The sequence below is a fragment of the Pelophylax lessonae genome, assembly GCF_965119305.1.
Source record: "Pelophylax lessonae genome assembly, chromosome: 13".
Taxonomy (NCBI): domain Eukaryota; kingdom Metazoa; phylum Chordata; class Amphibia; order Anura; family Ranidae; genus Pelophylax; species Pelophylax lessonae.
In genome coordinates this window covers 178,771,329-178,797,913 of record NC_138780.1, presented here as the reverse complement: position 1 = coordinate 178,797,913, position 26,585 = coordinate 178,771,329, and the positions used below count along the sequence as shown (strand labels likewise).

At 45.2% G+C, this 26,585-nt stretch overlaps 1 protein-coding gene across 1 annotated transcript; it reads left to right on the top strand.

The window, feature by feature from the left end:
- RPS6KL1 (ribosomal protein S6 kinase like 1) lies at nt 1-26,268 on the top strand. The gene is made up of 10 exons (XM_082242767.1): nt 1-272; nt 3,209-3,333; nt 5,336-5,428; nt 5,946-5,993; nt 18,681-18,813; nt 18,889-19,164; nt 19,380-19,469; nt 20,307-20,389; nt 20,556-20,651; nt 26,109-26,268. The coding sequence occupies exons 1-10, from the start codon at nt 77-79 to the stop codon at nt 26,214-26,216; spliced, it is 1,248 nt and encodes a 415-aa protein (XP_082098893.1). The 5' UTR covers nt 1-76; the 3' UTR covers nt 26,217-26,268.
- Nucleotides 26,269-26,585: the final 317 nt, after the last annotated feature.

Below are 26,585 nucleotides of genomic sequence, written 5' to 3'. Positions count from 1 at the left end.
TTCATTGCAGCCCACACCCTGACTACAGCGGCACCTTCCCGGAACTTCCCCCCCAGTGTCACCGTTCAGGTGGGAGATGAGCTGTGACAGAGACTTTTCTTGTCATTATCGAGTTATTGAGCCGACATGCAAGGCACCGTCCAAGAAGGATTACCTGGTGGATGCAGCCAAGCAGCTTCACGTGGCGCAGGAGCGAGATGCTAATGAAGAGTATGAGGCTGCATTCAACCACTACAAGCATGGCGTGGAGCTCCTCCTCAGTGGGGTGACAGGTCAGTATAGACAAGAGTCCAATCTGCTCCGGCCATATTGTAAATGATAATCCAATAAATTCCATTCATGTGCTATTCTATAGTGGAGGAATATGTCTTCGTTGTGTTCCTCTCTAATCTGATTGGCTGGTTGCTACACTGTAATCCACTGTCCTCTCTGACCAATAACCCCCATTATCCTGTACTCCATCATCTTCCCCCGCAGCCCTCCTTTCTCCTCCATCTTCTTTCCCTTTGTCCTCTCTGTTATCCTCTACCCGTCCTTTCATCTAGCCATCTTTTTTCCCCAGTCCTCTGTTTTCAGTCTCCCCCCCCCCCCCACCATATCTTTTCCTCTCTCCTCCTCCATCTTTTTCCCCGATGTCCTTTTCATTTACCCTCCATCTTCCACGCTGTCCTCTCCTTTATCCTCCATCTTCTCCTCGGTCCTCAGTCTTCTTCCTGCTACAAAAGAAATTTGCGATGCCCAGCACCTTTCTCCTGCGCTCAGAAACAAGGCTCCCAGACCACTCCTATCACGGGACTCATACTTGGCATCACCAATGGCTAGGCCTTGCTGCCCTCTAAGACCGGGGTGGTCGACAAGGTACTGGAAAGAAAGGGCGCACCGGCCTAGCGCATTATCCTCAGTAAGGCTTTATTAATACAAACTAAAAATGGCTACTCGCAAACAGGTGATGTAAACCAGCCTATCAAATTCAAATGTTGGAGTCCATGGTTACAGAGTCCACAGTCTTTAACCACTTAAAGCGGAGTTCCGGGCACAAAATCGACCTAATCGATTTTGTGCCCATCCGCTTGCTTTGCTTCACCTGAAAAGGAATTGGATAGTTAGGATTATTTTTTTTTTTTTTTTTTACTTACCTTGTAATTGTAGAAAGATATACTCGCCTGTCTTCCACTTCCTCCCTCTGTGGCCTCGGCCCGCGCCGTCTCTTCCGGTTTGCAATGATTCCTGGGAGCTGAACGTCATCGCTCCCAGGAATCAATGCGATGGCACCGGCCCCACTCGTCACTTCCGGTGCGACGCCGCATTCCCTGCTAAACCGCTTCTGGGCATGCCCAGAAGCTGTGTAGGAATGCGGCGCCGCGCCGGAAGTGACGAGAGGGGCCAGTGCCGTCCATAGGAGTGGATTGACGTCCTTTTTTCCCACAAACAGAGCTTTCTTTTGGTGGTATTTGATCACCTGTGCGATTTTTTTGATCATGCGCTATAAACAAAAAAAGAGCGACAATTTTGCAAAAATAACAATATTTTTCACATTTTTTTATATGAAATTCCCCCAAAACAAAATGTAAAAATCAAAATTTGTTAACATTTTTGGCCAATTTGTTTTCTGCTACATGTTTGGTAAAAAAAATCGCAAAAAGTGTATTTTGATTGGTTTGCGCAAAAGTTATTACTAACAAAGGGAAACATTTTTGTCATTTTTATTGTTTTTTTTTTTTTTGTTTTTTTTTTTAACGAGTAATGGCGGCGATCTGCGTTTTTTTTTTTTTTTTTTTTTGCGGGACTGCGACATTGCGGCAGACAAATCGGACCCTTGACTGTCATTTTTGACACTTTTGGGGTTACCAGTGACATTACTACAGTAATCAGTGCTATACATATGCACTGTTACTGTAAAAATGACACTGGCAGGGAAGGGGGTTAATTTTTATTGGAGAAGGAGGGGTTAAGTGTGTCCCTAGGGGCGTGATTCTAACTGTGATTGGATGTGACTGTGTGTGTAACAGCAGAGATCTACGGTCCTACATAGCAGGACCGTATGATCTCTGCTGTTGCACAAGGGAGAATGACAGGCGGCTTTGTTTACATTAGCCGCCTGCCTTTCTCTCTCTGTAACTGACGATCGCGAGTGACCGGCGGAAATCGAGTCCGCCGGTCACACGCACGGGGATCAGAGTGAACGAGCGGGGGGCGGGAGCGCGCCTCCGGCGGCGTGCGCTCGCCCCCTTTTGGCTTGCAGGCGAGTGACGTACCGGTACGTCACTTTGCCTGGCCGGGGCTGACTGCAGCAGTATATGTACTTGCGGCGGTCGGCAACCGGTTAATAGAATGACGGCTGACGCGTTTCGAGGCTTTGTTTCTTCCTCAGAGCCTGAAGGACCATGATATGGTCTTTGTTTTTTGTTTGCAGTACTCAGTCTTCTTCCACCTGTCCTCTCCTTTAGCCTCCATCTTGTTCCCCGCTGACCTCTCCTCTATCCTCTGTATTTTTCCCAGCTGTCTTCTCCTCTATCCCCTGTCTTTTTCCTAGCTGTCCTCTTCTTTATCCCCTAATATCTTCCCTACTGTTCTCTCCTTTTATTCACCTTTTCTCCCTGCTGCTCTCCCCTCATTAAGCTGGCCATGGACTCCTCCATTCACACAGATGAGGTTTCCCCGCAGGATTCTGCACTGTCGGAATACATTGATCTGTAGCTGCAGCCCATTGGCTGAGCAAAAAAAGTTTTCCATCTTGCCCGTTTGTCAGTCAATATAATGATTCTAATCAAATACGGATGGCAACAAATAGGTGGATATTAGGCTGGTCCCTGCTGAACCGGCCAAATTTCAATCCATCTATGGCCAGCTTAACTCTATCTTTTCGCCCACTGTCCTCTATTCTATCCTCCATCTCCCCCCACACTGTCCTCTATTCTATCCTCCATCTCCCCCCACACTGTCCTCTATTCTATCCTCCATCTCCCCCCACACTGCCCTCTATTCTATCCTCCATCTCCCCCCACACTGCCCTCTATTCTATCCTCCATCTCCCCCCACACTGTCCTCTATTCTATCCTCTATCTTCCCCCACAGTCCTCTCCGCAGTCCTTTCCTCTATGCTCCATCTTAATTGGTATAATGTATGGTAGTGATTTTCCTATTTTCATCTCTGCTCCGATTTGGTTCTGCCATCTCCTCTTACCAGTTCTTTGGGTTTTTCTTGCAGTGGACCCGAGTCGGGAGCGGCGCGATGCAGTCAAAAGAAAAATATCACAGTACTTAAAGCGCGCTGAAGAAATTTTTAATTGTCACTTGCAGAGGCCTCTGGGAAGTGTGGGTGGAGCAGCAGAGGTCAGTCCTATGGAATCATACCTACACTCAGATAGCTACCTTATTAAGTTCACCTTTACTTGTGCTGGCTGCACACAGTCACTCCTCTGGTACTTTTATGGGTTGTCATCGGTAAGGCTTAGGCGTGCAGTGGCATTCAGATATACACTATATTACCAAAAGTATTGGGACGCCGGCCTTTACACCCACATGAACTTTAATGGCATCCCAGTCTTAGTCCGTAGGGTTCATCATTGAGTTAGCCCACCCTTTGCAGCTATAACCGCATCAGCTCTTCTGGGAAGGCTGTCTACAAGGTTTAGGAGTGTGTCTATGGCATATGTTTGACCATTGTTCCAGAAGCCCATTTGTGAGGTCAGGCATTGATGTTGGACGAGAAGGCCTGGCTCGCAGTCTCCACTCTAAATTATCCCAAAGGTGTTCTATCGAGTTGAGGTCAGGACTCCCCACCCCAAACTCGCTCATCCATGTTAGTATCTTCTATGTCCCCCACCAAATGATTTAGACCAGTGCACAAAGCAAGGTCCATAAAGACATGGATGAGCGAGTTTGGGGTGGAGGAACTTGACTGACCTGCACCGAGTCCTGACCTCAACCCGATAGAACATCTTTGGGATGAATTAGAGCGCAGACTGAGACCCAGGACTTCTCTCCAACACCAGTACCTAACCTCCTAAATGCACGTTTGGAAGAATGGTGAAACATTCCCATAGACACACTCCTAAACCTTGTGGACAGCCTTCCCAGGAGAGTTGAAGCTGTTATAGTTGCAGAGGGTGGGCCAACTCAATATTGAACCCTATGGACCAAGGCTGGGATGCCATTGGGCGGCACAGTGGTGTAGTGGTTAGCACTTTCACCTAGCAGCAAGAGGGTCGCTGGTTGGAATCCCAACCACGACACTACCTGCCTGGAGTTTGCATGTTCTCCCTGTGCCTGCGTGGGTTTCCTCCGGGTACTCCGGTTTCCTCCCACACTCCAAAGACATGCTGGTAGGTTAATTGGATCCTGTATAAAATTGGCCCTACTATGTATGTATGTATGTATGTATGTATGTATGTGAGTTAGAGACCTTAGATTGTAAGCTCCTTGAGGGTAGGGACTGATGTGAATGTGCAATGTATATGTAAAGTGCTGCATAAATTGACAGCGCTATATAAGTACCAGAAATATATTAAGGTTCATGTTCGTGTAAAGGCATGTCCCAAAACTTTTGGTAATATACTGTATGTTCAGTCTATAAACCCTAATATGTGCCTAGAAATCCTTCCCCATTTTTACCCTGCCTCCAACCTGAACTGCTGACCCTGGACAGGATGGATCCATGGATTTCTCCTATGTGCGCCTAATTTTGACCCTCCACCTGTACAGCAAAATGGCTGTTCCTCAGACCAGAACTGTTCTTCTAATCCTTAGTCCCCCAGCACCGGTGATCTGGTGTTCCCTGTGGCCTAATTTTCCCAGAGGAACCTCAGCTGGTCTTCTGTTATAGTCTATCCTTTTCATGACTCCCCATACTGGGTGTTTGACCTTTTGCGCAGCAATGCATTGCATTGTCATTATTGGAGCTGCTGTGGAATCAAGTCTGGACGTTCTCTTCTGACCTCACACATTAGGTCAGAAGGTGTTTCCCCACAATTCTGCCTCTCAGTTGATGGCCCTTGTTTAGTGGATGGCCAATCTCTGTAGAGCTTCCTAGTGCGTGGGAATCCCAGAAGGTCAGCAGTTATGCATTCTGTGTGCTTGGACCTGCCTAAAACCACTCTACAGACACTAAGATAAAGATAAAAATGACTTCAAGAGGAACTTCAGTCCCATCCCTTCACTTCAGCAGTGGCTCTGTTGATGTCCATAAAGTGCCCCTTAGTGTGTACAAAGGCACGGACCCCAGCCATCCAAATTCCTGCCAGTTACTGGACTTCCCTTCAGCAGATAGATTGGGGTAACTGGCCTGATAGAATCAAGGCCCATGTATGACTTACCAATTCCATTCCTATTTCAGGGTTACAGCAGTTTGAGGTTTCGACCAATCAGAGTCCTGAGTGCAGCTGTGGAAAATTTGAAGCGTTGCCAGGTGTTGCAGATTATTGACAAGGTAACCAATGTTGCGTTCCAGTGTATAATTGGGGTGTGTTATTTTGTGGGTTGGGGCCTAACTGTACAACGATACTACATTGGCTGCAAAAGAGTTATAAATCTCCTGTGATGTGAATTGGAAAGCTCACATCTTTTTCACTCTCTATCTCCCTCTCTTACCACACTCCATCTATTCTGCCCCCCTTGCCTACGCTCTCTATTCTGTGCCCTTTACCGTCTCTATTCTGCACCTCATCTTTACCCTGCCCCCTCTTTGCTGCTCTTTCCCTATTTGGCCTCTCTCTTTATTCCACCCCCTCTATTCTGCCCTTTCCGTGTCATTTCATCCCCTCTATTCTGTCATTTTCCGCTTCACACCCCTCTGTTCTGCCCCTTCCTTCATTCTGCCTGCCCCCTTAATTCACCCCCTCTATTCTGCTCCTCTCCCTTATCTCGCCCCCTCCTTATCCTTCCCTCTCTTTATCCTACCCTATGTATTTTGCTCCTCCGCTATTTCTGCCCCCACCCGGATTTAGGTGCAGTTGGTTCGTGATCCATCCACAGGAGCAACATTTATCCTAAAGGTAAAAGAGTTCCCCCTTCACTTTACTGATTCCTGATATTTCTGAATTGATATGTAGAGTCCTGGAGGGGGAAAATGATTTAATGAGGAACAAGGATATTGATTTACAGAGCCTTGCAATTATTGATATACAGGTGCATCTCATAAAATTTGAATATCATCAAAAAGTTAATTTATTTTAGTAATTCAATTAAAAAAATGTAAAACATATATTTTATATAGATGCGTTACACACAGAGTAATATATTTCAAGCATTTCTTTCTTTGTATTTTGATGATTATGGCTTACAGCTAACGAAAGCCCAAAATTCAGTATCTCAGAAAATGTGATTGTTACATAAGACCAATAAAAAGGAGTTTTAATACAGAGATGTTGGCTTATTGAAAAGTATGTCCATGGACAGTATAGTATGCACTCAATACTTGGTCGGGGCTCCTTTTGCATGAATTACTGCATCAATGTGGAGTGGCATGGAGGCGATCAGCCTGTGGCACTGCTGAGGTGCTATGGAAGCCCAGGTTTCTTTGATGGCAGCCTTCAGCTCGTCTGCATTGTTATGTTTGATGTGGGCAGGTGCCAAGTCCTGCTGGAAAATAAAATCAGCATCTCCATGAAGCTGGTTAGCAGAGGGAAGCATTTAGTGTTCTAGAATTACTGTGGAAACTTCACCCTGGACCTCATGCAACTTGGATTGCTGGGCCTCTCCACTCTTCCTCCAGACTCTGGGACCTTGATTTCCAAATAAAATGAAAAATGTTCCACAGTCAGTGATGCTTTGGGGAGCCATGTCATCTGCTGGTGTTGGTCCACTGTGTTTTATTAAGTCCAATGTCAGCGCAGCCCTCTGGCAGGAAATTCTAGAGCACTTCATGCTTCTCTCTGCTGATCAGCTTTATGGAGATGCTGATTTCATTTTCCTGCAGGACTTGGCACCTGCCCACACTGGCAAAAGTACCAATACCTGGTTTAATGATCATGGTATCACTGTGCTTGATTGGCCAGCAAACTTGCACAACCTAAACCCCATAGAGAATCTGTGGGGTATTGTCAAGAGGAAGATGAGAGACACCGGACCCAACTATGCAGATAAGCTGAAAGCTGCTATCAAAGCAGCCTGGGCTTCCATAACACCTCAGCAGTGCCACAGGCTGATCACCTCCATGCCACGCCACATTGATGCAGTAATTCATGCAAAAGGAGCCCCGAGTGCATACTATACTGTACATGGACATACTTTTCAGTAAGCTAACATTTCTGTATTAAAACTTTTTTTTTTTTTTTTTTGTGGTCTTATGTAATAATCAAATTTTCTGAGATACTGAATTTTGGGTTTTCTCTAACTGTAAGCCATAATCATCAAAATTAAAAGAAACAAATGACTAAACTATATCACTCTATTGGGGGCGTGGCTACCGCCAAGATGGCCGGAGGTAACTGAGCAGAGCTTCGCCAGCCACCACGAGAATCCATCACTATTCTGCATATTCACAGCAGCTCCCGTCACTATACACAGCTCACCGGAGAGCATTTTCACCCTACTAAGGACATAAGCAAGGATCGGTACTCCACCGCGACCGAGCACCTGAAAGAATTTGGTCATTGTGAAAGACAAGATGGCAGCCGCAGTTCCCCGCACACGAGGAGCAGCAGTACTATTCCCTCAGAATCCTTAAAATCGGGCGCCTCCTCTGAGAAACTAGCCAAGTTGACCCTGGAACAGGTGCATTTACAGCTCTTAGCTGCCATCACAACCTGCAACACATCTCTGACTGGTAAGATGGAGGAGATTAAAGTAGATATCGGCCTGCTAAGACAGGATGTCCAGCATATTAGGGAGCGGGTCACAGAGGCAGAACATAGATTTACTACATTAGATGATTTCTCCCCCTTCCCTAGCTGAGTCTCTGCAGCTGAAAAACAGATTTCTTTCTGGTACCAGAAAGCTGATGATCTGGAAAATAGGCTGCGGCGCAACAACGTCAGAATAGTGGGATTACTGGAGAGGGCTGAGGGCCAAAACCCTGGAGACTTTGTTGAATCCTGGGTTAAATGTCTGTTCCCTGACGCTGCTTTTTCCATGGCCTTTGCTGTGGAAAGGGCCTACAGGGTGCCAGCGAAACCCCCCCCCCCCCCCTACCTGGTGCACCACCGAGACCTCTCCTGGCTCACCTGCTGACTTGCAAGGATCGGGATCTAATTCTCCGCAAAGCCAGACAGAACGGCCCCATTCAATACGTGAATTCACATGTCTCATTTGTCTCATTCTTTCCCCAATTGCAAAAACAAAGAGCTACTTTCAATGACATCAAAAAGAAGCTGAGGGGCCGCCACATTATTTCCTCCATGGCTTTCCCAGGGCATCTACGCATGATGGATCATGGCAAAGTCCTCTTTTTTACCACACCTGATTTAGCACAAGATTGGTTATGCTCTAAAGGGCGCCTGCCATAATTCACAGGTCAACTTTAATCATATTCAGATGACGCCTACCCGTTTACTAGCTAACTGCCACTATTTCGATGGCTTTTAGCCCGTTGTTGCACTAAAGTTTGTATGCTGTGCATCTACCTTCTCCTAGAAACGTTCCTGTTACTCTTAAGTCACTAAAGCAAACTGGTGTTTGGTATTTCAAAGCGTGAAAGAACTCTGAAATCATGCCCGAGATACACGCCTTACTCAATTTGTGCACGATATTCTTCTTTAAGGCTGTTACCAAAGTTCATAAATGTTCTGGCTCAACGACCCTAATTTAAGGGATGTCCTGGATCTTTACATCATGGACTGGATTCATCTACGAATGAAAAATTCAACAAGTAACTGTAAGGCCCTGGATGGCAATTTTGTTCTCAGTCAAACTTAACTGATCCTTGCTGTCGTAAATCCCTGTCAACTAGGGAGCTTAAAGAGCAGCTGTACCCACATATTGCCTTAACGTATGCGGCTGCTGTGTGCAGGCAGTGCTCCATTAACTGTCTGTACAAAATTTTTTCCGTGTAGTTAAGGCCCTTACCCCTATGAGAGACCAACAAAAAATAGGATAGAAAAAGATGGGGCTTTGCAGGCCAGTGGGAGTAGAAGGATCAGACCCAAAACCAATTTATATAAAACCAAGATACATTTTATTGATGATTACAGGATAAAACTACACATGGACAACCATGTATACTCAAAAAACAACAGACTGACATACAATACTAAAATCAAACATTGAGAGTCACTAGCAATATAGAAACCAATCCCTTAGGGGGATATGACCAGAAAAAAAGCCTGTGTAGGATGGAGAGTGGGTCTCAAGCTGGATTCGGTCAAAGTAGGTCCCCAGCAAGCCGACGCGTTTCGCTCAAGGCTTCCTCAGGGCCTGAGAGACCATAACAGACCGGTATTTCTATAATAATATAAAGACATAGCCAAATGAGTATCAATCAGTCATACATTTCATAATACATCATACATGGTCTTATTATGTTTCAGTCATATTTTGGTTCTGGTTTTGTACTGACCCTTCTTGGTAGTGACTCATGCTAGACGACAAGGTTGTAGCGATACTAGATGCTGCTTGGAAGATGTTTCTTCCGAAAATATAAATTCTTTACAGACGTCATGAACAAATTTATTGCACTGGATCCGATACTTTAAGTCCCAAATGTGTCCCCAGAAGGAAGGCTGTGAATCAAAGCACCAACAGGGATATATATCTCCATGTCCATTCTATAGCCCATAAAGATTCTGAGCACATTTTTAGCATGATGACCCACCTTCAGGGTTTACCCTTAATGTAGCCTCCTCAATAGGGATCGCAGCCAGAAAAGGTAGGGGTCCACTCTTAGGTATCTTTTCAAAATATATATGTGTATATATTACACCATAGCTATGATGGATCTATAAATATGAACACATAGGTTACTCACCTCTCATAAAAATATATGATATGTATATATATAGGTAGTAAACCATGAGTAATAGAAGCACATGCAGATAAGTATTCTGCCGGCTGATACAGATGGTAAAGTACAACTATCAGAGGGAAAGATAGTAAGATACCATATATAGAAGAGGAAAATAGGGCTGAGAAGGGTAAATATTAATTCAATGGAGCTAGGACAGACCTACTAAAGACAGCTGCTGAAAACACAGTGGTGCCTTCAGGCATATCTAGACCCGGAGCTGAATGTTGGCACCCACCTAATGTTATATAAAAGTGGCTTAGAGTAGGACGAGAAGCAGCCTTTCCTGTGCGTTCCTTGGAATATTGAATTTCCAACCTCTGTACTCTGGTTGGTAGCAGGGAATAACCTGGAGAAAGGACCAGTGTTTTGAAAAAACACATAAGAGGTGCTATATAGCTATAACCTGGAACTATACTTGTTCAGGGAAAGGGAGGGGGGAAGAGGAAAGAAAGGGGGAACAAAAGGGGGGGGGAGGGGGAGGAGAGGGGAAGGAAGGAGGGGAGAGAGAGGGAGAGGAGGGAGGAGGGGGGGAAGGGAATGAAGGGGAGGAGAAAAGGGGGGGAAACAGATAGGGGGGGGGGCCTGTGGTATTGGGGAAATAATAAGGTTTAACAAAGAGTAAACCTACCTCTCCTTAGTATGTAAAGTACTTCAGGCAGGGAAGGGGGGCATATATGCATATATATATTCAATTATGGGGAACAATCGGTCCTGGGCTACCTAAGCCCTAAAAGAGAATAATTCAAGGGTTAATTATGTTATATACAGCACCCCATTCTGTGCTGTAAAAAGTGCAGTCCTGATAGCCTTGTCCTTTCACCTAGTATAGAAATGGCTTCACTTACCTCCGTGGTCAGTATACAGCAACAACCTGCCTACCTGCTCCTGTCCAGGATGAATTATATATAAGGGATAGTAAGGTGAAGACCGCCCTCGTAGTTCCAAATTAGCGCCCCAATTCATTGCATTCAGCTGGGGCCGTGTGTATGCCTAATTGCGGTCGGCTGTGTGTATACATAATTGCGGTCGGCGGCGACGCCGCCTGACCGCATCACTTCCGGTCGCTCCGGAAGTGAGGACAGTCCTCTCACCGCTCAGGCAACGATCTGCGGCGTTTCCGCCTTTCCGCGTCACTTCCGGTCGCGCCGGAAGTGAGGACACCATTATAGACAGCCTCCTTAGCCGCATCTTGACCCACCCTCCAGCTCGCGGAAAACCGCATCCCATTGGGTGCGATCCACACTGTCGGCTGGGCGCTCTTTTGTTATGCTCCCTCTAAAGGCACCTATGCAGGATTACTTTGAGATACAGCCCGATCCATCGGGATCGCACAAGGGACCAACAATCCAATCCAAACGTGCAATAATCAAGCTGTACATGTACACTTAAAATTGTAGAGCATATATAAGGGATATTATGATATCAGCAATTATTTTCCAGCAGCATCTATCAAAACCCTGTCGTCTCACTGGTCATCTGTTAAATACAGAAAAGAGAATACATATATATGTTAATCTACTGCACATAGGCAGAGTCATAGTATATACACATTAATTTCACATAAATTTGCATATCTCATTGTACTTCTACATTGTATTTGAGACTAGTAGTCCCTATAATACAGGATATCTTCATCTGTCCTTCATCCTAGTGTGAAAAAGGGGAATCCTCATGGGGGGGGAAAGAGGAGAGAGGAGGGGAAAGAAGACCCATAGAATTTTAAGGTAGAATGGTCAATAGGGCTACTATAAGAATGGTTTGTAACTAATTACATCATTTAAGCCTGGATATACGGTAGCCCTCAAATCGTATATCCACCTGGCCTCTCGTGCTAGAACTTTCTTATCAATGTCTCCACCTCTTGTGTCCTCCGGGATAACATCTAACACAGTAAACTTAACAATGCGTCGATCAAATTTATGTTTTAGCCCAACATGGCCACCTATAGGAGTATTAATTTGGCCATAAATAAAATGATCAATAAAATGTATCTTGGTTTTATATAAATTGGTTTTGGGTCTGATCCTTCTACTCCCACTGGCCTGCAAAGCCCCATCTTTTTCTATCCTATTTTTTGTTGCTCCATTAACTGTTCCGTATGTTAACCTGCAACTGGTTTTGTTAACTGTAATTAGTTTTATTACTAGTCGGTGTATGCAATCTAAAGATAAGTTCTTGTGGATGCTATTTTCTATGTGGTATGCCTGGATTTGGATGTGGCTGCGTCTGAGTCCATTCCCCCTGTGGAGTTTGTAGTATTTCTCTACCAAAAAAATGGCCACGCTATGTAATTGTTTATCTTGGAATGTTAGGGGTCTAGGCACCCCGCATAAGCGCTCCCAAGTGTTCACTACTATATTACAGTCCAAAGCTTAAATTATATGTCTATAGGAGACACATTTGGTGGCTGACAATCTCAGCAATTTACGTGAACCATGGCTGCAATGGTCATCCCACTCATACCATTCTACGTACTCCAGAGGAGTCCCTGTCCTGGTGCACCGTTCTCTCCCTTGGGAATGCCATCAACTGAAAGTTGACCCCAATGGGCAATATAAGTTTATACGGGCTCAAAAACGTACCATGCCATTTGTCATTTTAGGAATATGTAATCCCCCACCGGCTACACTACAAATTGCTAAAGAGGCTATGGTATTTGCAAGTTCCTACCCTGAAGCTGCTGTACTATGCATGGGAGATTTTAATCTTCTTTTGGATCCTCTCATGGATAGACATGATACCTTTCTCTACACAGCATCCCTCTGCATTTAACCTTTTGGTTGAGGAATTTGGCTGGCAAGACATGTGGTGCATCTCTAACCCCTGCAGTCGTGCCTATTCGTGGGCCATCAAAGGCAGAGGGTGTCTGTCTAGAATAGATTTGGTACTAGGCAAAGATAAAATTGTCCCTAGAATATCATCCATAACTTGCCTCTGCCTAGAATATCATCCATAACTTGCCTCAATCAAGGTATCTCAGATCACTCGCCATTAGTGTTTGCTCTTAAAATGGGCACTGCTGGCACAAGGTGATCTTGGAATGTGCATCCATTCTAGTTATCCTTGATTGGATCTCATGACAGAATACCAGATCAATTACAAGTGTTTTTTGAGGTCCACGGTCCCTCCAGAGACTTGTTTTTATGGGACCCCCTCAAGGCTTATTTTAGAGGTGCCCTTAGATCCACCATCTCCTACATTAAACTCTCTGCCCGCCAGGAACACGAGGAGTTAGAAAGGGCATGCCGCACTGCAGAAACTGAATTTTTGACTTTTCCCTCTTACTCTACTCGGGCAAGATGGGAAGTATCGTCTTGTGTATATGCTGAACGTATGTCGGCAAACGCTAAACGTAAGACCTTCTACTTGCAGCAAAAGTATTTCGAACAAGGCAACCAGTCTAGCCACCTTCTTGCCCATATAGCCAAGCAACAAACTGGCAGCCTGGTGGTGACCAGTATAAAACATACAAATGGTGGCTTTGTGAGAGATGCAGTTGGAATACTGTCTTGCTTTCATGAATTTTATACTAATATGTATGCCACTTCACTCCCATATAATGATCAAGAGATTAGATGACTTTCAGTTTCCATCTCTGACGTTTGAGCAGATTACACTACTAGAGGGAGATTTCACTGAAGATGAGGTCCGGGAAGCCATAGCCTCATTGGCTGCTGGTAAAGCATCTGGCCCTGACGAACTTCCATTGGAAATTTATAGTCGCTATATTGATGTTGTGGCCCCAACCTTGGTCCATATATACGCAAATGCATTCCGAGAGAAGAGATTGCCGTTGTCAATGTATTCTGCCAATGTAGTGCTCATACCAAAACTAGATAAGGATCTAACTGAATGTACCTCCTATCGTCCCATATCACTATTGAAGACTATAAAATTCTCACAAAAATTATGGCCAAACGTTTAAACTCTGTGATCCTTAGTATTATACATCCCGACCAAACCGAATTCATGCCGGGGAAGTCCACCTCTATAAATCTCCACAGGACCCAAATTATTGCACAGCTTAGTGACCATCTACTAAACTCTGCACGTTGGCCTCCCTTAACACGGCAGAGGCCTTTGATTCAATAGAATGGCCATTTTTACAAGCAGGCCTGCGGTCGTTTGGCTACTACTTCTTATCTCCTAGCCAATGGCGTATTATCTGATCCCATACAGCTACACAGAGGCACACACAAGGGTTGCCCTTTATTCCTGCTTCTGTTCGCAGTGGCTTTTGAGGCCCTGGCTTTACGGCTGCGGCAGTCTCCCTCTCTGGCTGGCATTACATTAGCCAACAGGACGGATGTTTTCGGCCTATACGCAGATTATCTAATTCTATATCTTAATGACAAACATACCTCCCTGCAAGTGGCTATGCATATTATAGAAATGTTTGGAACCTATTCAGTCTTTAAAATCAATTGGCAAAAATCAGCCCTCATGCCTCTCCAGACACATGCATTCTCTCCGGTAGAATTCTCGGAATCGCTTAAAAGTGGTTATGTCCTTCAAGTACTTGGGAATTATTATCACAGCAAAGCTTTCAGAAGCCTAACAGGCCAACCTGGATCCACTTATGCACACTATTAGAACCAAGCTTGCTATGTGGACTAAACTGCCACTGTCTGTGGCCAGTAGAATTAACCTAATTAAGATGGTTCTTTTACCCAAATGCCTATATGTTATGTCACATATGCCTGTCCTTGTCCCCAAATCTATTTTTAAGATTATTTTTGATGCCCTATTTACTACCTTTTTATATGGGGTAATAGTAGACAGGGGCTTAAGTTATCTGTCCTGCAAAGGCCAAAAGCTGAAGCCGGCATGGCACTCCTTGCTGGCCAAGTTAAACATCTAACTGATTGGGTTGTGCCCGTCACACCCCTCGTAGTGGAATCTCACCTTGCACACGCATTACAGCGTGACCGTTTACTAATAGCACTGGAGGCTCCAGTTGCACTCCTCACTTAAAGAAATATGCCAATATTAACTTTAGCCTACACAGTGTGGAGGGAATCTAAACGCGTTGATAAATGTACGGATATCAATTTAGATCGACCCCTGTGGCAAAACCCTATGTTCCCTCATTTGGGACATTATTTAGACTATTGCTTCTGGGAAAACAAGGGCATATTCATCCTAGCTGAAGTATTTCAAAATAATGTCCTCTGCTCATTTGCAGAATTACAGGGTAAATATGAACTGGCACATATGACCTTCTATAGGTACTTCCAACACGCACAATTCGGTAGCACTGGAAGTAAGTTTTCTAATTACCAGATTATAGGTATACTACGAACACAAGGTCCCAAGGGGTTGATATCAGATATATATTCTCACTTGTTGAATGCTATCTTGACAGCCACTCCACTGGAGGTCCGCTCTAAATGGCAAGAACTTCTTCCCAGTTTATCAGATGAGGACTGGGAGGAAGCGTGCTCCTCACATTTGTGTGTCTCCTGCAGTTAACAATAAGTTGACTGAACTGTACATGTTACATCAGTCCTACCTGACCCCATCTAGGCTATTTGCCATGCATCGTATGCCTTCCTCGAACTGTAGAAGGTGTGATGCCCCCAGAGCGGACTTTATACACGTCATCTGGCAATGCCTGGTAATAGTAGCCAGATACTGGCAGAGGGTTTTGTAGGTGCTATCCTCGGTGCTGTCTATACCAGTACCCTCAACCCCAGAGGTCTGCCTTCTAGGCATCCTCGATGAAGAACTCTGGTCCCGCTACATGCGAACCATGCTAAGAGAAACCCATTTGATGGCAAGAAAATCCACTGCACTTAAGTGGATCCAGCCCACTCCTCCCTCCATGCAAAGCTGGATACAATCTGTTAACCAGCTTCTACATATGAAAAAATATTATACGAGCACGGGGGTTGCCCAAAAAAGTATAATAAAATCTGGGATAGCTGGAGCTCCTCCACCCTGACTGCATAAAATACTGTCATATGTTATAATAGCACTGCTACATGAGATATGCTGTTACCATGCATCCACTTGGACATTACACGTTATGCCACATGTATTGTCTTTAAGTATTAATACACCTGACTAAGTTAATTTGGTTTGATCTCCAAGGTTGGGAGATATACTGCTCTTTATGTCTTGCTTTTGCTTTTTCTTTTTATTGCTGATCTCAATGCAATTGATACTAAACAATATTTGCTTTGAAAACTGTATTTGTACACTTTTCAATTAAAGAGTTTTATTTATATATATATATATATATATATATATATATATATATATATATATATATATATATATATATATATATATATATATATATATATATATATATATATATATATATATATATATATATATATATATATATAATCACTCTGTGTATAATGAATATATATAATATGAGTTTCACTTTTTGAATTGAATTCTGAAATAAATGAACTTTTTGATATTCTAATTTTATGAGATGCACCTGTATAGATTCCTGGAGGGAGAATATGGATAAGTGAGGAGCGAGGCTGAGGTTATCAATATATAGAATCCTGGAGGGAGGTGAATATACTGTATATAGTGAGGAGTGAGGCTGAGGTTATTGATATAAAGATTCCTGGTGAGAGAATATGGATAAGTGAGGAGCAAGGCTGAGGATCTTGATATATTCAAATCTGTAAAGAAAAGCGCACGCAACCTCGGGCAATAAAGCTTTAATAAAGGACAATAATACAGTACATTGGAATTGCACTCACACTTTTTCTTTAAGGCAATCGCTTTACAGCATTCCAACAGGAGCTACTCGCTCCTCCCGTCCCTCCAGATGGTGACTCTGCGGTCTCCTCATCCGCAGCTGCCGCCGCTGTATCCCCGCTCTCCTTCACTTCCTGTGTTACCTGGTCACCGGATGCCGGTTCTAGTGCGCCTGCGCACTATGCCGACGTGATCTACGGCGCCTCAGGAGAGCCTCAGCCAAAGCCGGAGCCACAAGTTGTACGGAGCTGCGAGGTGGGGGATTCAAGACACGGGTGCACTGCCTCTGCTGTCCGTAGCAACCGCAGAGGCAGTGCACCCGTGTCTTGAATCCCCCACCTCGCAGCTCTGTACAACTTGTGGCTCCGGCTTTGGCTGAGGCTCTCCTGAGGCGCCATAGATCACGTCGGCATAGTGCGCAGGCGCACTAGAACCGGCATCCGGTGACCAGGTAACACAGGAAGTGAAGGAGAGCGGGGATACAGCGGCGGCAGCTGCGGATGAGGAGACCGCAGAGTCACCATCTGGAGGGACGGGAGGAGCGAGTAGCTCCTGTTGGAATGCTGTAAAGCGATTGCCTTAAAGAAAAAGTGTGAGTGCAATTCCAATGTACTGTATTATTGTCCTTTATTAAAGCTTTATTGCCCGAGGTTGCGTGCGCTTTTCTTTACAGATTTGAATTGTTTTGATCCGGGATCTTGATATATAAAACTTTGGAAAGATAATATGTATTAGCAAGGAGTGAAGACGAGGTTATTGATCTGTAGAGTCCTGGAGGGGATATCATGTTGTAGTGAGGAGAAATGCTGAGTATACTGATATATACATTCTTGGAGGAATAATCTAAATTAGTGAGAAGTGCGGTTGAAGTTGATGATGTAGAGAGCCCTGGAGGGTGCTGAGCCCGCAGAAAGTATAGGAAGAGATGCAGCATTAAAGTGTCAGCTGATTGGACGTTTCCTGTGCTGGATTGGGAACCAAACACAGAAATTTTACAATGTACTGTTCAGCCAAGTTTTTGCGCTTTACCTTATTTAGTGGCTCCATAGAGCAGGCATGTCCTGGCAATATATGTGATATTCTAAGTGTCGCAGAAGCTTCTCTGATATGCAAATACCGATCAGCTGTTACATTTCTGGTGTAAGAGAGGACGTAATCTATAAAACCCTAGCATGATCTGATGAGACTTCTGACAATGACACAGACACGAGAAGTAAAGCAAGGCCATCAATTAGGAGAGATGACGTGGGAGTGTGGGCGGATGGAGGACGTCGACGCCAATCAATAGAGATGATGGGGAAGTGTGGGTGGGCAGAGGATGTATTCTGCAGTGAGTAAGAATGAAAGATGAGAATGTGTTGTGTGTATGGGAAAAGTCAAATCTCTGGGTTGTGGAGGAGGAGAATAAAGATCTGACATATCTATCTAGGCACAGACATTGTAGAACACACAGGGATCAATAGATTGAGGTAGATGGGTGTAAGGAGAGGATGGAGGAGGAGTAGAGTGTAAAGAACATTTAATTGAAGGAGAGGGATCTGTAAGACGCAAGATGAGTTCTCTGTAGTTGTGAATCATCTGGTTGGGGGAGGGATGATGAAGGAGAACAGGGACAACCAAGGGGGCCCTGGCTGCAGTGATCAGAGTTTCCTGGATTACCTGTAACTTTTGGGAATGAGATAACGGACTATTATTGGCTCTTGTAAAATATGGGGACAGAAGAGAGGTAGGGCATCTCGGCACATTTGGGGTTTATAAAGCTGGGTCCTAGAAGATGAAGGGATTGGCTCCTTCCATTATCTGTGAGATGACCCTGATGACTTTTTCTTCCTATAAATTATTTTCAAACACCCTGAAGGCCTAGGATGAGTATAAATAATATATATGTCCCCAAGCCACAACCATATCAAAGTTTCCATGATATTGTTCTGGGTGTTTGCATTGCCTGCCGTTTCCTACAGGTTCTGTAGGGTTATCTGTTCCTGATGACAGTCCTTTCTTTCTGTCCTCGTAGTCTCTGATGAAGTCCGGCCGTAGCGGTAATGGAACAGTAACAATTATTCCTCAGGGTGTTCCCTTCATGGTTCCATTGCAGCGATTCTATGTCAGTGATGACTCCGTGTACCTTCAGTTGCAGCATGTTAAAGGTCAGTCATGTGACGGTTACTTATTCCAGCATGCTTTGCTTTCCTCCTCCAATCATCTGCTTTCCTTCCTTGAAGGTGGCCAGCTCTGGGACCATCTCAGGAATTTACGAGCACAAGAAAAAAACAGTAGACAGGTCCCACCAGTATCCGTCTGTAGGGCTGATCAGGGCATCAGCCAAGAACCGCATGAGCTAAGTGTGTCTCTGGACAATGCTTCTCCAGCAGTGGGCGTTCTGAATTCACAGGTCCGATTGTGGGCTGCACAGCTGGTATTGGCCCTGGATACTCTTCACCAAGAGGGGGTACTGTGCCAGGATCTGAATCCTCGCAACCTGCTTATGGGGGAGAAAGGTGAGATCTTCCCTGCAACACCCCAGTGACCCATAGAGTGCCTGCAAAACAGAACACAGCACTGGCAGTCTAATCGCTATTATTACAAGCAGCCAAAAATCACCATCTCAGTCCTTAGCTGTGCTCTGTTTTTCAGCAGTCGTAAAGCTTCACTCTACTCTTCTGACATATGATGACAATGTAAATTTAAATTGACAATGTAAATTGTCCCTCAGGTGAGGTATGTTTGACATACTTTGGCCAGTGGCGAGAGGTTGACCATGTCTGTTGTCCGGAGGCAGTGGAGAACCTGTATGTGGCACCAGGTAAGACACTAAGTCCTCTTCAATCTCCTGACCATTTTACCTTCCTAGTAATCCCTCTGAGTTCTTCCCTTGTCAGCACTGGCCCTATAGCCTTCCAAGCAACCTTTCTGATTCCCTCCCTGGTGTCCTGTTACCTTCCCAGCAATCTCCTGGATTCCCTCCCTGGTCATCGCCTGTCCTTTTACCTTCCCAGCAATTTCCTGGATTTCCTCCCTGGTCATCGCCTGTCCTGTTACCTTCCCAGCAATTTCCTGGATTTCCTCCCTGGTCATCGCCCGTCCTGTTACCTTCCCAGCAATCTCCTGGATTCCCTCCCTGGTCATCGCCTGTCCTGTTACCTTCCCAGCAATCTCCTGGATTCCCTCCCTGGTCATCGCCTGTCCTGTTACCTTCCCAGCAATCTCCTGGATTCCCTCCCTGGTCATTGCCTGTCCTGTTACCTTCCTAGCAATCTCCTGGATTCCCTCCCTGGTCATCGCCTGTCCTGTTACCTTCCTAGCAATCCCTTGGATTACCTTGCTGGTCAGCACCTGTTCTGTTACCTTCCCAGCAATTCTTTGGATTCTCTCCCTGGCTGTCGCCTGTCCTGTTATTTTCCCAGCAATCCCTTGGATTCCCTCCCTGGTTGGCACCTGCCCTCTTACCTTCCAAGCAATCCCTCCATGGACAGCTCAGTCATCCCATTGATCCCTCTATCTCCCTCCCTGTAAAGCACTTGTCTTATTAACTTCCTTTTTAAATATATTTATTTGCTTTTTCATGTAGAAAGATAAAGGAAGGAGAATAAAAATGTTTTTCTCTTTATGTTCCTGCCGCTTTTCACTGACTTGTCCGCAGAGGTCCAGGGGGTGGGGCCAGTAAATGAAGCCTGTGATTGGTGGAGCCTAGGAGTTCTGCTCTATGAGATGCTGTGTGGCCAGGTGAGTAGGTGATGAGTATGTATGATCTTGCTCTGTTGTGGGTGCCCAGCATGCTGTATTTTTCCCAGTGGTTAATTTTTCATCTGCTGTGTATTTCCCTGTGGTGGGTGTCCTGTCTGCTGTGTATTTCCCTGTAGTGGATATCTGACCTGCTGTCTCTCTGCAGCCTCTTTACAGGAACTTGAATTTGGGACTCAGTGCTCACATGGAAATCCCCTACCCAGAATTCCTCAGTGCAGATGCCATTTCTCTGTTGAGGGAGGTAAGTGTATGGGGTGTATTCCCATCATTATCATGTTAATTGCCATTTCTAATTAGTCTGATCTTTCTAAAATTCCAGCCTGGCACCACATTCCACTTTGTATGTTTAATATTTCCCAGTCATTCTTCATAAATAGCTGCTGAGATTTCACTCTTTTCTTGTTCATAAATTTTATTGCGACAATGCAAATTACAAGAAGAGATTTCACTCTTTTCATGGAACCACAGCAGTTCTGATATACAGATGGTTTAGCTGAATGCTGAGATAAGAATCTGTGATATAACAAAGTGATACAGCATACAGAGAATGAGAATAGGCAGGAAAGGATCTGATACTGATTAAGAAATCTGAGATCCCCTTTGAGTCTGTTATATTTCCTATCAAATACAATTCTTTCAAAATGTCTGTTTCTGGTTGAGTATTCAAATATCTCCTTGCACCGTTCTGAGCTCCTGTGCCTCTGGCGGCGGGTGCCAGCAGTTTCTAGGTTGCATATGTTCCCCAAACTGTCTGCAAACAAAAGTAGTGAAACCACAAACTGCAGATCCCTCGCATGCAATAAACGTTATTCTTCCAGCAGCAACAGAGACACTCTGCCCATGGGTACTTCACTTGTACCCAGTGCTGAAAGGGGGGGGGGGGCAAACAAGAACACTGTGCGGGTCCCGCTGTGCTCCTTATTAACTGATGGTCTCGGTTGTTTGGATGTTGGTGGCTGGCCCAAATGGTGCCCAAGGTTGGAATGTTGCACATTGAAGACCCATGGCTTTGTACAACAAATAAGAAAGGCAGAAGATCCACCACCTGACTTGCTGGCGATTTGGGGCAATTTTTAGGCATTTTTCCATGGCACCCCCTAAAGAACCCAGTTGGAATCCTGGTTTAGAAAAGGCTGATCTATACACTAAACGTCCTATATACTGTTGTACATAATATAGAACACTAAACCTTAGGTACTATCTATACTTCTTGATAATACACCTGTACACCCTGCGTACTACATACACATCTTACATAATGCCTATACATCATGTGTACTACATAATATCCTACATTCTCCGTAACATCTTATGTCCTATCTTTTTGCATAACGCCTATACATCCTATGCAAAATGTAAATTCTACCTAACTGCCAAGAATGTTAAAATGACAGAGAAACTGAAAATCATCAGTTTGTTGGATCAGAAACTTTCAGAACCTCGAAGGATTGGACAATTTGCCAACTGCGATCCTTGATCATATATCTGGCCTTTAAATGTCTCTGATTCCAGCCTTCTGGTGTTCTGGATTTAAACAGTTATTTTTACCTAAGACAAAAAGTAAACCGTGGAAAACATCATTCGGCCAGCAGGGGATCTGTGTAGCCACAATCAAAAGTTAGACATAAAAATAATGGTCAGTGCTTTCAGGATTATATGTCCCTTCTCCTGTAATGTGATTTATCTCATGCAGGATGTGACACAGGGTAGAGGGGACATAAGGGTTATTCTCCACTGTCCCTCACGCAGGACACGATGGGAGGGCATTTGCCACTGTCCCTCACGCAGGACACGATGGGGGGGCATTCACCACTATCCCTCACACAGGACTGGATGGGAAGCATTCACCACTGTCCCTCACACAGGACGCGATGGGGGGCATTCACCACTGTCCCTCACACAGGACTGGATGGGAAGCATTCACCACTGTCCCTCACACAGGACACGATGGGGGGCATTCGCCACTGTCCCTCATGCAGGACACGGGGGGCATTCGCCACTGTCCCTCATGCAGGACACGGGGGGCATTCGCCACTGTCCCTCATGCAGGACACGATGGGGGGCATTTGCCCATGTCCATCACACAGGACACGATGGTGGGCATTTGCCCATGTCCCTTACACAGGACACGATGGTGGGCATTTGCCCATGTCCCTTACACAGGACACGATGGTGGGCATTTGCCACTGTCCCTCACACAGGACACGATGGTGGGCATTTGCCACTGTCCCTCACACAGGACACGATGGTGGGCATTTGCCACTGTCCCTCACACAGGACACGATGGGGGGCATTTGCCACTGTCCCTCACACAGGACACGATGGGGGGCATTTGCCACTGTCCCTCACACAGGACACGATGGGGGGGAATTTGCCACTGTTCCTAACACAGTACACGATGGGGGGCATTCGCCACTGTCCCTCACACAGTACACCATGGGTGGCATTTGCTATCGTCCCTCACACAGGACATGATGGGGGGCATTTGCCACTGTCCCTCACACAGTACACAATGGGGGGGCATTTGCCACTGTCCCTCACACAGTACACAATGGGGGGCATTTGCCACTGTCCCTCACACAGTACACGATGGGGGGCATTTGCCACTGTCCGTCACACAGTACACGATGGGGGGCATTTGCCACTGTCCCTCACACAGGATACAACATGAGTCAATCTCTACCTTCCCTCAGACATGACGCAATAGGAGTTATTCTTCACCTTCCCTCAGATATGACATGATAGGAGTTATTCTCCACCATCCCTCAGACAGGATATGATGGTGGTTCTTCACCTGGGGTGTAATCTCCTCTATTTCTCACACAGGATACAACATGAGTCATTCTCCACCTTCCCTCAGACATGACACGATAGGAGTTATTCTCCACCATCCCTCGCACAGGACACAATGGGAGTCATTCTTCACACATGACACAATGGGAGTACGTGTCTTTGTGCAGACGACCACCATTTTGCTTGAAGTCTACTGAAGCCTGACAAGCTGATCCTGTCTGTCTTTTACCAATCCATTCACATGCTGATCCGAATGACACAGGTTTGGGGGGCATTAGAGCTGTACTATTTTCATTGTATTGGGCTACATATTAAACAATAGAAGTTATTGTCCACCATCCCTCAGACAGGATACGATGAGGGCCATTTGCCTCTGTCCCTCACACAGGACACAACAGGAGTAATTTTCCATTGTCCTTCCAACAGGACACAAGGAGGGTCATTCTTCACTATCCTTTACACAGGACACAAGCGGAGTCATTCTCCACCATACCTCAGACAGCACATGATGGGGATCATGCTTTACATCCCTCACGCAAGGCATGATAGGAGTAATTCTCCACTGTCCCTCAGACATGACACAACAGAAATCATCCTCCATCATCCCTAACACAGGGACACAATGGGAGTCCTTTTCCAGTATCCCGCAGACTGGACACAATGGGGGTAATATTCCTCCATTAAATAAAAGTGCAAAAGGGGTTGAAGCGGCGATACCTATAGATGATCAAGTGTCGGGTCAGTTTATATGCGAACTTCATAAATTAAATCCCATAAAGGAGGGGAGTGACACCAATAAATTATAATAAATATAATAGAAATAATCATAAAGACAAAGTGCAATACACGTATCAATCCAATCAGATCGGTTGGATCTTGCTGTGTGTGGTAAAATTGTGCAAAGGTGCTAGTGGTGTAAAATAAATAAATAAGCAGGATTCACAAAGTGATAAATTTATTCCAATGCTAATGATACAGTGCAGAAATTAATAAATATTATTGTGAACAGTTAGTGTCCAAAGAAAAGGGAATTCCTGGTGATAAAGTAGTGAAAGTGTAAGGTAATTCCCAAAGATAAAATGTTGCAATCACCCGTGTGACCACTGGGTGTAGCACCACATATACAACCTGTTGGCGTGATAGGCAGGCTGATGTGTATCCCGGGGTTTCCTCTCCACGGTCCAGCAGGCACAAGCTGGCGGTTTCACATAAAGGAGAGAGAGGGGAGCCCCATGATGCAGTATATAACAATGCGTAATGGGAAGAAATAGTAGTGACTCACGGTGAAGCTGCCTCAGATCAGTATAGAGCGTTCGCCGGGAAGCTTCCGCGTTCCACGGCTGGAAAGTCCGAAACCGGAAGTGACGTTATGACGCAATGGACTCCGCCCTACGCGTTTCATCAGAGGACGTCTCCAGCAGACGTCCTCTGACGAAACGCGTAGGGCGGAGTCCATTGCGTCATAACGTCACTTCCGGTTCCGGACTTTCCAGCCGTGGAACGCGGAAGCTTCCCGGCGAACGCTCTATACTGATCTGAGGCAGCTTCACCGTGAGTCACTACTATTTCTTCCCATTACGCACTGTTATATACTGCATCATGGGGCTCCCCTCTCTCTCCTTTATGTGAAACCGCCAGCTTGTGCCTGCTGGACCGTGGAGAGGAAACCCCGGGATACACATCAGCCTGCCTATCACGCCAACAGGTTGTATATGTGGTGCGACACCCAGTGGTCACACGGGTGATTGCAACATTTTATCTTTGGGAATTACCTTACACTTTCACTACTTTATCACCAGGAATTCCCTTTTCTTTGGACACTAACTGTTCACAATAATCAATAATATTTATTAATTTCTGCACTGTATCATTAGCATTGGAATAAATTTATCACTTTGTGAATCCTGCTTTATTTATTTATTTTACACCACTAGCACCTTTGCACAATTTTACCACACACAGCAAGATCCAACCGATCTGATTGGATTGATACGTGTATTGCACTTTGTCTTTATGATTATTTCTATTATATTTATTATAATTTATTGGTGTCACTCCCCTCCTTTATGGGATTTAATTTATGAAGTCCGCATATAAACTCACCCCAACACTTGATCACCTATAGGTAGCGCCGCTTCAACCTCTTTTGCACTTTTATTTAATTCTTAACCCCCTGGGGTTTGGTTGTTGGCTGCTTACACCCAGTACCTACTTTTCTTTCACCGTACACTCCATAGCGCTGGTCACCTTTGTTTCTTTGCCAATATTCCACTATCCCTCATACAGGACACAATAGGGGTCATTCTCCTCTGGCCATCGCACAAGAGACCCTATGAGGGCCATTCTCCGCCATCCTTCACACAGGAACACGATGGGGACCATTAATCACCATTCCTCACATGATGGGGGGGGGGTCATTCTCCACTGTCTCTCGCACAGGACACAACAGGGGTTGTTCACCTCTCTTAGACAGGACATGATGGGGGTAATTCTCCTCTGCCGCTTGCACGGGACATAATGGGAGTCATTCTCCTGTGACCTGCATATAAGATGGTAGGAATACAAACTGTCAGGTGGGAAGTTTGTCTGGAAGGAAAGTTCCTACAACCTTCAGAGGAGATCGGAGAATTATAGTGAAGTATAACTTGCATAATTAGGACTTCAGAATTTGCCAATTATAGGAGTTCCATGTCATTGTTCGCATATGTGTGACCATAATTGTGCTGTGTGATGTAGTGGGTGCCAGGATAGAGAAGGGAGTTGGAGAGAATCCTTGCATGACCACCAGCAGCCATTCTCATTGCCGATGGGTTTTTTTTTTTGTTGCCCCTTGTCTGAGATTGTATGATGTGACCTGTGTGTAGAATTCAATTTATTGAATAGTCATGACATCTCTATCCTACAGCTTCTGCATTATGAACCAGAGAAGCGGCTCGGCTTCGGCCCAGGTGGTGCACAGAAGATAAAATCCCACCCTTTCTTCAGCGGCATCCAGTGGACCAAGCTGGTGTGAGAGGGCCACAGGAAGCGGCCGATATCGGGATGCATGCCACTGTGATGTCATGTAATGTCTTTAGACACGGGGGCCAAAGAGCCATAAAATTTCCCATCACTGTGATGTCACCTGTTCACATTAACAATAAATGAGCGCACTCTGCTTCTGTCTGTGTTTGTATCCGCGTCCGGTGCTCAGTGAGAAACTCATACCTAAATATTAGTTAGTAGAAAAGGAAAGTCCAAAACGCCCGGAGGATCCAAGCAATCCAGATCAGTGTGTAAAAGGACGTTTTTCATCCAGGTGACCAACCCCTTCACCAGTGGACACACACTGCGCTCACCTGAAATATATGACCTCTGTGTTATCGGCAGGTCAAACAAGCAT